This window comes from Zingiber officinale, chromosome 6B (assembly GCF_018446385.1).
Source record: "Zingiber officinale cultivar Zhangliang chromosome 6B, Zo_v1.1, whole genome shotgun sequence".
NCBI classification, from domain to species: domain Eukaryota; kingdom Viridiplantae; phylum Streptophyta; class Magnoliopsida; order Zingiberales; family Zingiberaceae; genus Zingiber; species Zingiber officinale.
The window spans coordinates 107,626,378-107,638,949 of record NC_055996.1 but is presented as its reverse complement, the minus strand read 5'-3'; the positions used below and the strand labels follow the sequence as shown (position 1 = coordinate 107,638,949).

At 41.8% G+C, this 12,572-nt stretch overlaps 1 protein-coding gene across 1 annotated transcript; it reads left to right on the top strand.

Annotated features, from left to right (window-relative positions):
- Nucleotides 1–7,541: 7,541 nt before the first annotated feature.
- On the top strand, nt 7,542–8,448 carry LOC121991341. The gene is made up of 2 exons (XM_042545353.1): nt 7,542–8,356; nt 8,421–8,448. Exons 1-2 carry the CDS (start codon nt 7,542–7,544, stop codon nt 8,446–8,448), a joined length of 843 nt encoding a protein of 280 aa, XP_042401287.1.
- The last annotated feature ends 4,124 nt before the right edge of the window (nt 8,449–12,572 follow it).

Below are 12,572 nucleotides of genomic sequence, written 5' to 3'. Positions count from 1 at the left end.
GTAACTGCAAGTGCAAGACTGCACCTTTGCGTGACCTGCATCACCTTTGCGTGATCGTAACTCTAGTCTCTTCATACTCACATACTGCAATCTTCAATTCTTCATTCTCCATCATTGGTGGCTTTGGCTCTGTTCATCTATTAATCAAGGATAAAGTTATGAACTTAATTGTTCATCCGTTTATAACATAGGATTTTGTTTGTTAATTAATTAATTGTAAATTTAGAATTTAATGTTGACTTAATTGTTAAAACAAGTGTTAAATTTTATTGTCTCATAGTCTGTTGACTAGTGAGTAAGTGAGTCAGCGACTTCCGACTACGGTCTATAAAGTTTGAGGTGCTTAAGTTGCTAATAATGTCATCCAGGTGCAATTACTCCCTTCATACTGAGTAGATTTAAATTATAATTTTGAAATTGTTGTGATTTTATGTATTATAATATGTTGTCTAAAAAAATATTTCTAAATGTGAAAAAAAAAGACTAGAACAATTAACTGAATCATAAAGAGATACTCTTAATAGTTTTTTTTTTAAAAAAATAAGTTCTAATGAATATATAGAAAATTTAAATAGAGATAATATAGATGAGTCTAATGGAATTCATGATATTAATGATGAGCCTAATAAAATTTATGATACTAATTAGCATAGAGATAATTTAAGAGAGCATGAAAATGTTACTAATGTAGTATATAATGAAAATACTAATATTGATAAACAATTTATTCCTCCATTTGATATATATGATCTAAAAAATTGAGATAATATTGATAACAATACACGTGATATTTTAGTTGAAAAGGGACCTATAAGAGAAATAAATCTCATATTTCCTTTTGATCACTACTCTAGATATTTTTCAAGTGCTCATTATTTGAAAAAGTGAAGTAAAGGAGTGGTAAGAAACCGAAACTGATTGATATGTAGTAAATATATAGATAAAATTTATTGTTTTTGTTGTAAGTTATTTAAATCTAAAAATAATAGAAGTTCTTTAGCAAATGATGGATTTAGAGATTGGACACATATGAGTGAACAACTTAAAGAATATGAAAATTCTATTAAACATATAACTAATATGAACTCTTGGAAATAATTAAAAATGAGATTAGATAAAAATAAAACAATTGATAAAGATCTACAATGAGAAATCTCTAAAGAAAGAGAGCGTTAGAGACAAGTTCTTACAAGAATATTAGCAATTGAAAAATGTCTTTCTAAACATTGTTTGACTTTTCGAGGATCTAATGAGAAACTATATCAAAAAAGTAATGGAAACTTTTTAGGGTTAATTGAAATAATTACTGAATTTGACATTGTGATGCAAGATCATATTAGACACATTCAAAATCATAAAATTTATCATCATTATCTTGGTCATAAAATTCAGAATGAGTTGATTTCTCTTTTAGCTGATAATATTAGAAGTATTATCATTAAAAAAAATTAAGGAGGTAAAATATTTTTTATTAATTCTCAATTGTACTTGAGATATAAGTTATCAATAACAAATGACTTTCATAGTACAATGTGTTAATATATCATCTTGCAATGTGAAGATAGAAAAGTATATTTTAGAGTTTCAAAAAGTTAATGATATATTTACGATAATGGTTCTAATATGAAAGGAAAACATCAAGGGGTTCAAAAGAGGTTGTTTGAAATAAATCCAAGAACATTATACATGCCATGTGCTTATCTTAGTCTTAATTTGACTCTAAGTGTCACGCCCCCAAAGGAGTTCCTACCGACAAAATTTCGGCAGCATCTCCCCTGTACCGGTGACAATATGAAGCAATATACATACACAAATAACATATTCAACAACCTACACGGCTAGACATAAACACAACCACACAGTATAATAAGTCCACACGGCTAAAAGTAAATACACAACCACACAGTATAATAACAGCCCACACGACTTAAAGTAAACACAGCAGAAAATCATAAAATAATACGAATGTAAAACCAATAAAGCCACTAACTAAAATACATGCAACTACCAGACTAGACTCCAAAATCCACATCGACTTATTGGAAAACAAAATACGCAAAATCAACATACCACTTAATCAATAACAAAACCAAAAAGAAGACTATCCTCGAGTGTGACGTGAGACTGGCAGCCGGGACTCTCCAAGCATCCATGACTCATCTACCTGCTACCTGGCGAAAGAAAAATCATTTTGTGGGGTGGTGAGTATTGAAACTCAACGGGTAAGGAGAGATAGTGTATGAACATAATATATAAATAGAGAATGCCAAAAGGAATACAGTCTCATAAGGGAAGTATCAGATACTAAAATAAAATCAAAATAAATACTCATACATGAAATAATATCCTAGGCTAGTAATAGAAGGTCAGAAGTAGTACTAGGGATGGCAATGGGGCGGGGCGGGGGCGGGTTTGCCATTCCCATCCCCGCCCCGTTCTTATTTTTTCGGGTTCGGAGATTCCCCGAACCCGAACCTACGGGTTCGGGGATTCCCCATCCCCGCCCCATGTCATTAGTCGAAACTTGTGTGTTAGAGGTCCAAAGTAATTTTGTCCTAGTTAACAATATATACTCCATCTGACCTTTACTGTGGCCTCCTTCAAGAGGGATATTGTATAACTATAGTTCTTTTTCATGAACACACAAGTTTGAAGAAAGTATGTTGACAAGAATTGGCAAAATTACATCATTGTATCTCCCATCATCACAAGTATTCGGGGCGGGTTCGGGGATGGGGATAGTATTCCCATACCCGCCCCAAACCCGCCCCATCCCCGAAAAATCGGGGATCCCCATCCCCATTTCGGGTTTTCCCCGCGGGGCCCCAAACCCGTGGGGAAAATTGCCATCCCTAAGTAGTACTAAGCTGCTACAGTACTGCTCATAGCTACAGAGATAATATATAAGGTATATAAACATTTCCAATTAATAAACCAATGTTTAAACACCTACCATGAGAGCATATCTCAACATAAGGAAGCATATCAGCATAAGTGAACAACAGCAGTGAGTAAGCAATAACAACATATGTAAACAGCAGCAACCAAAGCAAGTATAATAACAGCGTATGCACGGATGGTCACCCCGCCCATCTCTCTGCACCACGGCCCTTGTATGGTCGAGAGGCCGGATCAATGACAACCGTACCACTCAAAGGCCGCCACTCCTACCAAGTGACCGAGTGGACAGGTGCTGAGTAGCTAACTAGCTACACAGCGAAGGGGGTCCCTGCTGCTCGCAACTCTAGCTACCACTACCCATGAGTGGCCGAGTGCGGTACGACAGGACAAGCGACATCAACTCAAGGTACCACTCTCTCGAGTGGCCGAGGATGTGGCCCCGGTCAACGACTCTCTCGACCGCAAGGGAGAATTTGTCGTTGAAATGTATGCAATGATATGATGCGCACAATACAACAGTATATATATATATATATATATATATATATATATATAAAATCAGGTATGCTACATGAAGCCAGCATACTCAATACAGAATATAACTAAACAACAATCAAAACTTGCAAACATGGTATCTAGTATCTACTAAATATTCTAGATGCCAACAAGAGACTGTATGGATATAGAAACAAATAACTCAAAGGCTTGAGTAGAAGTATCAAGCGCAAGAAAAATAAGAGTGGAGTCAAGATAAAAAAAATAGTTTCTTATCCAAAATAGTTCATGCACCAAGGTCAAAGCACTAAAAGAAACAAAGCAAGAAGTATCCGCCTTAACTGTAGATCGAGCTAAACAATCCCCCGCGTCGAAGTGCTCATCTCGAAACAACGTCTTGCAAATCATATACTGTACAATTTAGCTAATTTCATTGGCAACAACTAGCTAAACCCAAACCCAACCTAATTAGGGGAAAACCCCAATTCAACTATGAACCTTGATTCATCCAAATCCATTCAGAAATTTGAGACTAGCATGCCCAAAATATAACCAACATCGAAACCATCTCACAATCTTCCAAATCTGTCCAGAATTCAAGGCTATTTGTTGAAACCAAAATAATATTGAGATTGATTGAAAATATACAAATCTGCCCAGAAATCTAAAGTTGTCTTGCCGAACAAAAACTACATCAAAATCGATTCACAACCCTTAAGTCTGTCCAAACAAATCCCCAGTCGGCACAAGAAGCGAAAACACACACGAAATAGATTCCACTTTCGAATCTGCCTTGAAATTTCTGCAGCCAACACAAGCAGTAAAAGTACGACGAAAACAATTTAACCCTTTGAATCTGTCCAAACAAACTTGAAGCCATCAAAAGGAATGAAAACCTATTAAATTGATTCATCAAAAACCACAATCACTCTGTCCAATTCGGTCATCAATGGAAGAAACATTTCAAAAGAGCTAATCCAGAAACCTAAAACCCTTTACAAGCTCTCAAACCTGTTCGAGCAGATCAAATACCCTACGGAAGAACGAAGCAACATCGGAAAAGAAACAATCGTAAACTCCCCAAATTTGGAACTGAAAACCAACATGAAACTTCATGAAAAACTAGAGGATTTCTTCAAAATTTCTTTGCACACCTACTCCTATTCCTTCCCCTGAAAAATCCATAGCTACTAGAGGAAGTATACTTGTCAGATCCATTGGGGCACAACGCGGAGGTAAGAGGGTCGGCGACTGTGGTCTGTGAGGTCTTGTGAGAGGGAGATCAATTGGTGCTCGCGCGAGGGAAAGAAGACGATCGCCGGCCGCTTTGGTGCTCGCGTGAGGAGTAGAGGACATGCAGCTGTGGCTTGAGGGAAGAAGAAGGCCGGTGGCGTCCGGGGTGCCCGCGCGAGGGAGAGTGATAACCATGATTTCATTGTATTATTTTGATTCATATATGCATGGTTTTGATGTTGGTTTCATAGTTTAAATCATGGTTACATTACATTTTTGTGCATTGCATAGATTTTGGACTTAATTGCAAATTATATTATTTTTGGTGTTATTTGATGCTAATATTTGATTCTTATTTTGTAGGCATCAAAGAATCTTAGATTTGGATCTATTTGGACCGGAATTGGGCTCGAATCGGAGTTCAAAAGACAAGATCAAGCTTTGGGTCGATTTGGGCACTTTATCAAGAATAGTACAGATCTGGACCATCCGTTGAAAATCTGGCCGATCCAACCTAATGGGGAGCAGATCTAAGCCATTGATGAAGATCCAGAAGTTTTGATCCAGATCTGAGTTCATCCAGCCATTGATCCAGCCGGATTAATCTGGGCCGTTCATTGAAGATCGGCCGATCTGGGCCATCCAGTGATGATCTGATCGATCCGACCTACGGGAGAGTAGATCCAGACCTTAGATCCACATCAGTACCTTCGGATCAGATTTTTGATGACTTTTTACCGTTGATTTAGCCCAGAATCAATCTCAGCCGTCGGTTCAAATCTGAGATATGTTTAAATGAGAAGCTACAGTATTCTTTCTGCTTCGTCGATTCCTCCACACGCTGTTCGCGTCCCGCGGCGCACTTCTTCAGGATTCCGACCCCATCTCCACTCCCGATCCATTTTCCGGCAAATTTGATCGGCGTCGATGATCTCAGCTGCTTGCGACCAACGTCCGGCGATCTGACCTCGCTCAAAGGTGGTCCTACGGCGAGAATTGTGCTCTGCGACACTCTGCTTCTGCCGCACCCGATTTGGAGGTGTTCTTCCGATTCGAGGTTCCGCTTCCATCCGTGAGCTTTGGCGGTGTTCCTCCACTGTTTCTGGACCATTCCCGATGACATTCCATCATTCATCTTCTCCACATCAGATCTGAGGTTGCAGCTCACAGATTTTCAGATTTCCCGAGTTGGGCGGCTCCGATTTTCATTAGTTCCGTTTGGAGTGGTCTCCGATGGTTCTGGTAAAGGTTGAGCTGAGTGTAGCTACTGAGATTGTCTTTTCCGATTACAGTTGGAGTGTTCTCCGTTGTTTCCTTGTGTGACGGCAAGGAGAAGTTGCCGTGAGACTTGGTTTGGTGTTGAGATGGTTTAGGGTTTACTTTTTGCATTCTTTTTATTGTTGATTGATTTAGATTTCAGTTTTCGTTGTTGAATTCAGTAATCATAGTTCATTTTATGCTTAATTGTTTTAATTCATGTGTTTTGAGTAATTTAGTTTCAATTGATTTTGAAGTTGTTGTTAATTTAGCTTAAGCTTAAATTTCAGCACTGTTGAGTAGCTTAGTTTTAGTAGTTAAGATTTAAATTTTGCTTTAGAACGTATTCATTCATGTCTTGTTGTTTATTCTTAGTTTAAGAGTGTGTCAATGATTTAATCTCAATGTAGGAGTGACAATGCGTTAAGGTTTGATTGTTGGCACATAGGTAGGTTTTAGTTATGCTTTAGATTAATTTCTTTACAGCTGTGTTTTCCTTTGTAGATTTATATTCAAAGCTTTAAAACCCCCAACTCCATTTTTATATCGAAAATCCCAAAAATAAGAAATAAAGACAATCCTAGATTACATCATACTGTTGATTCCTCGAGAGCGATCCTGGGCTCGTTACTACAACGTTATTGTGAAATTAAGGGGTTCAGTAAATAATACATTGTTAATTTGATAAGCCTATTTGTGACATTTAATATAGATTTTAGTGCTTACCAGAGAGCCGGCGTCGAGAGGTGTCCGCGTGAGGAGGAGCGACCGTCGGGGGTGCGGGGGCTTTCGAGAAGAGAGGAAAGATTGACGGCGAGGGAGGGATTAGGGCACGGGTAAAGAAGAGAAGATGCGGCGGCTGGTGCCCGCGTGAAGAGGAGGAGAGGCCAGCGGCTCCGGTTGCAGGAACACACGAGAGGGAGAGGGAAGGAGGTTCGGTGCGGGTGGAGAAGGGAAGGGATCGACGAGAGAAGAAGAGGAAAAGGGAAATTAGGGAAAATAAACTTAGGTATTGGTTTTATACCTTAAGTTAATAGAATTAATCAACCCTCAAATTTGGGTATTCCAAACAGACAATTTCCAAAGTCTATAATTTTATCCCCTCAAAATACATCCTACGATTCCGATTAAATCCCCGAAAATTTCTAAAAATTTCAATAAGATTATTTTTCTCAAATAACCTTATTATTTAATTATTATTTTATTCGGTATTTTACACTAAGTGATATGGTATATTCTTGTGTTAAAGTCAATACTATTTTTTTTATTATTTATACTGGTGTAAATATAAATTTTATGAGGATTTTTATTAAAAAATATAATAGTCAATTCAATATATTTTTCTCCTTTATAATTATTAAAAAACTGATAAAAAGATAATATATATATATTTTTAATAAGGGGTAAAATACTACTAGAGAGAAAATACAAGATTAAAAGTATTTTACCCTTTTTGAAAATTGTTTATTATTCGATTTTTTTTATTTTAAATCTCGCATCCAAAACAAAAAATTACTTTTAAAAAGATCTTACGGCATTCGAACACTCGTCTTTCCTTAATTCGTACCCCGTTCTCTTCTGCCCTATAAATATTCCACCGAGAAGCCTCGTCGAAGACGCTTCAATCCACTTAGGGCTTTTCCGTCGATCGAGCGATGGCCGATCGGAGCGGTAGCGGAGGATGGCCCGCCGACGCGTGGCGGTCTCCGAGTCCCCATCGTGGGGCACCGGACGGTCACCTGGTCCCTATGTGGGAGAGGCGGTTTTGCAGCGAGGCTTGCGGCATCCCGTGGGAGCGCCTATGTGCGATCCAGCGGTGGATGACCGGCGACATGCAGGAGCGGGTGATGCGGTGGGACGACTCCGCCGTGGCGGAGGCTTTCCGCAACGCCAAGGCCAGGTACTGCGCTCGCTACCACGGCCGGCCCTGCTGCATCCCCCTTCCCGACCCGGATATGTACATCGATGACGTCGACCACGACGCCTTCGGCGATCCTGAGCTGATCGCCGACCTAGAGAAGCCGCCGCCGAAGTATAGCGAGCTGGACTACCCTGCCGCCGCCTCGACTACCGGCGGTATGGTTCTTCTTGAAGACATCCGTCCGACCGGGTGGGACGAGGTGCCCGAGCCTAATCCCTTGAACCGCGGTGGAGTTGCCGACGCTTGGGATCACTCGACCGGGTGGGACGAAGTGCCGGCGCCTAATCTCTTGAACCGTGATGGATTTGTCGACGCGTTGAATCAGGGCGATCCAAGGAGGAGTAGCGGTCCCGAAAGATCCGATTTTGTTGCTCAAGACAACAGGAGAAATGCCCAATGGGATACCTGGGAGGAAAAAAATAGGACTTTTGATCGAGGTAGAAGAAATGGAAGAAAAAGGGAGGGAGGTGATCGCTGGGGGCCGAGACATATCAGACCCCATTACAAATCGAACAGCGAGCCTTGGGGAAACTGCAGAGGAGGTGGAAGGTATTTGACAGGGATTCAACGGTATGGGGAGCATTATCCATGAAATACTTGTTCTTGCTGGTAGGCAAAAGAGTGGTGCTTTTGCTGTTTAAAGAGTAGATACTTTGATAGAGTTTTTGATTAAATACAACGGAGACTAATGGTGCTTCGGATATGCATTAGAGGAATATTGAACTGAGGTTTAGAATCATCGTGTAAGCATTTTGAGATATGTATCCTTACTTCTAACCATGGAATTGTTTAATCTGCGTTTTAATATACCGACATTACTATACCTGTTCATTTCTTAGACAATGGTTTAGTGAGTTAGACCAATTGATGATTCAGAACTATCAACACAAAAATACAGCTCACCTTAAGAAGCCAAACAGAATTTATGCAAGTTGATGAGTGCGGTTGATATTTTCCTGAGGAATGGTATACTTTTAGCTTTTGTTTAAATGTTTTGTAGGATTATTCTTAGTACTATACCCATATTACCAACTGAAAAAGAAAGTAGTTGATAAATCATCCTTTTCATTTTCAGGTTACAAGTTAAGATAAAGAGAGAAGTGCAACAGCATATTCTTGAGTAAGTATATATATTTGTTTCAAGCGACAAAGAAATTCTTTTACGCTTTCTGCATTAGCACCTGAATTAGTGTTGTTAACATTTTTTTTAAATGCCAACTCTCTATATTGTTTTCTGGTATTTTCTTCATGACATTGGTGCTCCTTAGAGCAACAAGACTAACTGATGCTGGATGTGCCTCTGAAGCAAGAATAAAGTAGCATTCTTGTTTTAGTTGCAGATATGTTGTCTAAAGTACTACAACAATGACAATAATACAACAATAAACACGTTTTTTTGGAGAGAAATAACATTTTGAACTTTGTATCAATGGTTTAACCGATACAGACTAATGCGGCGATAAGGAGGAGCCTATCTGTCACGAGTCAATTGCCACGTGATAGGTTAAAGTCAAGATGGTCAACGCTAGGACTTAAGGCTCGGCCGCGCTGGAGCGGGAAGCGGTTCATTGGCCGATCAGAAGGATCATTGTTCGATCGGCCATCTGAGTGAACAAGTGATTGGGCAGCCAGTGCAGCAAGAGAGCAAGTTGAGCGGGTGAGAAGCTCGAGGTGGACGGGCTGATCGGAAAGATCATTGTCCGACTGGCCATATGAGTGAACCAGTGATTGGTCAACCAGAACGGCAAAAGAGCAAGTTGAGCGAGCCAGAAGTTTGAACTGAGCGGGCCACCCGTCCGGCTTGAGGTATGTCGTTGGCATTATACACTTAATGAACTGATACAATAATAAAAGAGAAAAAGATAGATAATTAATAGGGGAAGGAGAAGACAAAAGAGAGCAAGCACTCCATCGATCATTAAATAAGAAGCAACCAAGACAAAGATGCCTTCCGTTGGTAATTAATAGCATTAAATCAGGGAAGATGGAGGGTCACCGAGAAATGTATAAAAGAGTATGTTAGGTACGAAGAAAGGCAAGATAGATCTTTGTCCCTAATACTTTCACTCTTTTCTTTTTCTGTTTCTGACTTGAGCGTCGGATGGCCAACGCCAGGGACCCCCTTCCCTGATTTTGGTTTTTGTTTTGTAGAAAGGAGTGAGGTCTTCATCCAGTCAGCGGAATTGCCACCTCCTTGGCTTTTCAGCTTCGCGCCTTCAGACAGGATTATTTTGGCGCCGTATGTGGGAACGTAGCCTGCATCTGAACGAGAAGATGGAAGACGCTAGACGATTCACGACGGTAACGCTGACACAAGAGGAGCTCAACGCGCTGATACAAGCCCGGGCGACAAAGATAGTGGAGCAACAACAACAAGAGTTGACCGATCGTCAAGTGCAAGAACCTGCAGCCTCAATAGTGGGGAGGTAGGCTGAACAACACTTTGCTCGGGAATTGAACAAGATGCCGATTGACACCTATAGGGGAAGCTCCTAATGCGCAGACCCTGTTATGGGCTCCAGCAGAGAGGGGCCACACGGATAAAGATCGGGGATCATCCTCTGATGAGGCACCCATTCGAAACACAAGAAAAAGAAAACCTAGGGAGGATGACTCGCTCGAATGGGTCAATCAACAGTTTTCAGCGAGGATTTTAAATGCCCCTCTGCCGAAGCACTACACTCCATTGACGATTGGGGAATATAACAGGACGACCGAGCTCGACGATCACCTGGCCAAGTTTGACAATGCGGCCATGTTGTACCAATACACAGATAGGGTAAAATGCTGAGTCTTCCTTACCACGTTATTTGGATCGGCACAACGCTGGTTCAAACGTTTGCCTAACGGTTCGATCCACAGCTTCAAAGACTTCCGAGCGGTCTTCCTGCATCACTTTGCTAGTAGTCGTCGCCACCAGAAGACGAGCGTGAATCTATTCTCACTGAAGCAGGGGTCGCAAGAGGCCTTAAGGGCATATATCCAACGCTTCAATCAGGTGGCGATGGACATTCCGGCGGTCTTCTCAGATGTATTGGTAAACGCTTCCACTCAGGAGCTCATTGAAGGAGAATTCTTCCGGTCACTCATTCGGAAGCCACCAAAGGACTTTGACTATCTACAAAAAAGGGCTAATGAATACATCAATGTAGAAGAAACCCAGGCGGCCAGAAAAAGAGAGGCACCAGCCGAACTAGTGGCAGCGTCCGAGGGGCGTTAACAGAGCGACCATCAGCTTCCTAAAGGGTCCTGATTGGGAGGAACTCAACCGCAACACAAGCCTAGGGTGCATGCCGTGCAGCACGTTGGGACCGAACGCCCAAAAGCCTCCAGGGGAAAAATATGGACGCCGATGTTTTGCTCTTTCCATCAATCGACGACTCATAATACCCGGGACTACTACCTGGCTAGCAGACCGGCCCCAAGAAGGCAGTATCGTCAATCACTGTCACCTGATTAGAGACATAGGTGCCGATTAGCTAGGTGAAGGGAAGATGAAAGGATAATCTCAACGGAACAATCCAAGTCCTGTTCGGGAGCAATCCGAACGGAGACGACCCTCAGCTCGAGAGGAAGAAAATAGGAGTAACGCCACTCGGGATGAGATAGGAATGATCGGGGCGAACGACGGTGATTCCAATAGAGTGAGAAAGTTGCACGCTCGGGAACTTGAAATTCACGTGGTTGGCTGTAACAAGGAGAAGACTGAGGGACCTGAGATCAGCTTTGACCCGAAGGATTTGGAGGGAGTAGAGATCCCCTATGACGACACCCTAATTATTCGAGCGGTAATAACTAATTATGTTATTCACTGTACCTTTGTTGACATAGGAAGCTCGGTGAACATCATATTCAAGAAAGCATTCGATCAGCTGCAAATCGACCGAGGCGATCTACTGCCCATGACGGCTCCACTCTATGGGTTCACCGACAACGAAGTGTTGTAGATCAGCCAACTGCGCTTGGTCGTCTCGCTCGGGGAAGAGCCGCTGAAGAGGACATGGACGACTAATTTCATTATGGTGGATGCATGGTCAGTCTACAACGTCATTCTGGGCCGTCCGGCGCTGAATGAGTTTCAAGCGGCGGTATCCAATGTTTGCCAGAAGATCAAGTTCTCGGTAGGGGGTGAGGTGGGCGAGGTCAGAGGCGATCAATTGGCCGCTCGGCGTTGCTACGTCGAGATGGTCAGAACGGAAGCACGAGCCGCCCGAAAGACACCGCGCTTGGAGGTGAGCACTATCATGGAGAAGCCTCTTGCTCTGGTCTACGATGAGAGGGAGGAGGTCCAGACCCATCCGAATCGATCAGAGGCGACAACCTTTATCGCCACCGATCTAGAGAGCGAGAAAAAAAGCAGAGTTGGTCGCCTGCCTCAGACGAAACTATGACGTGTTAGCCTAGTCGACGCATGAATTGTCTCGCATTTCTCCGAGCGTGGCTCAGCACGAGCTACGTGTCCGACCAGACTCCCGGCTGATTAAACAGAAGAAGAGATACTTCAACCTGAAGCAGAATTTGATCATTCGGGCGGAGATAGAAAAATTACTAGAGGTCGGCCATATACGGAAAGTCCAATTCCCGAGTTGGCTCGCTAACGTGGTATTAGTCTCCAAGCTAGGCAATAAATAACGGGTCTGCATCGACTTCTGTGACTTAAATAAGGCATGCCTAAAGGACTTCTATCCGTTGCCTCGTATAGACTAAATGGTGGACTCCACAGCGGGTTGCGAATTAATATGTATGCTCGATGCATACCAAGGCT

Bases quoted from the DNA above. Each gene is read 5' to 3' on its own strand.
- LOC121991341 (XM_042545353.1), top strand. From the start codon at position 7,542: ATGGCCGATCGGAGCGGTAGCGGAGGATGGCCCGCCGACGCGTGGCGG. The intron at 8,357-8,420 runs GTATTTGACAGG...TCTTGCTGGTAG, and splicing joins AACTGCAGAGGAGGTGGAAG to GCAAAAGAGTGGTGCTTTTG.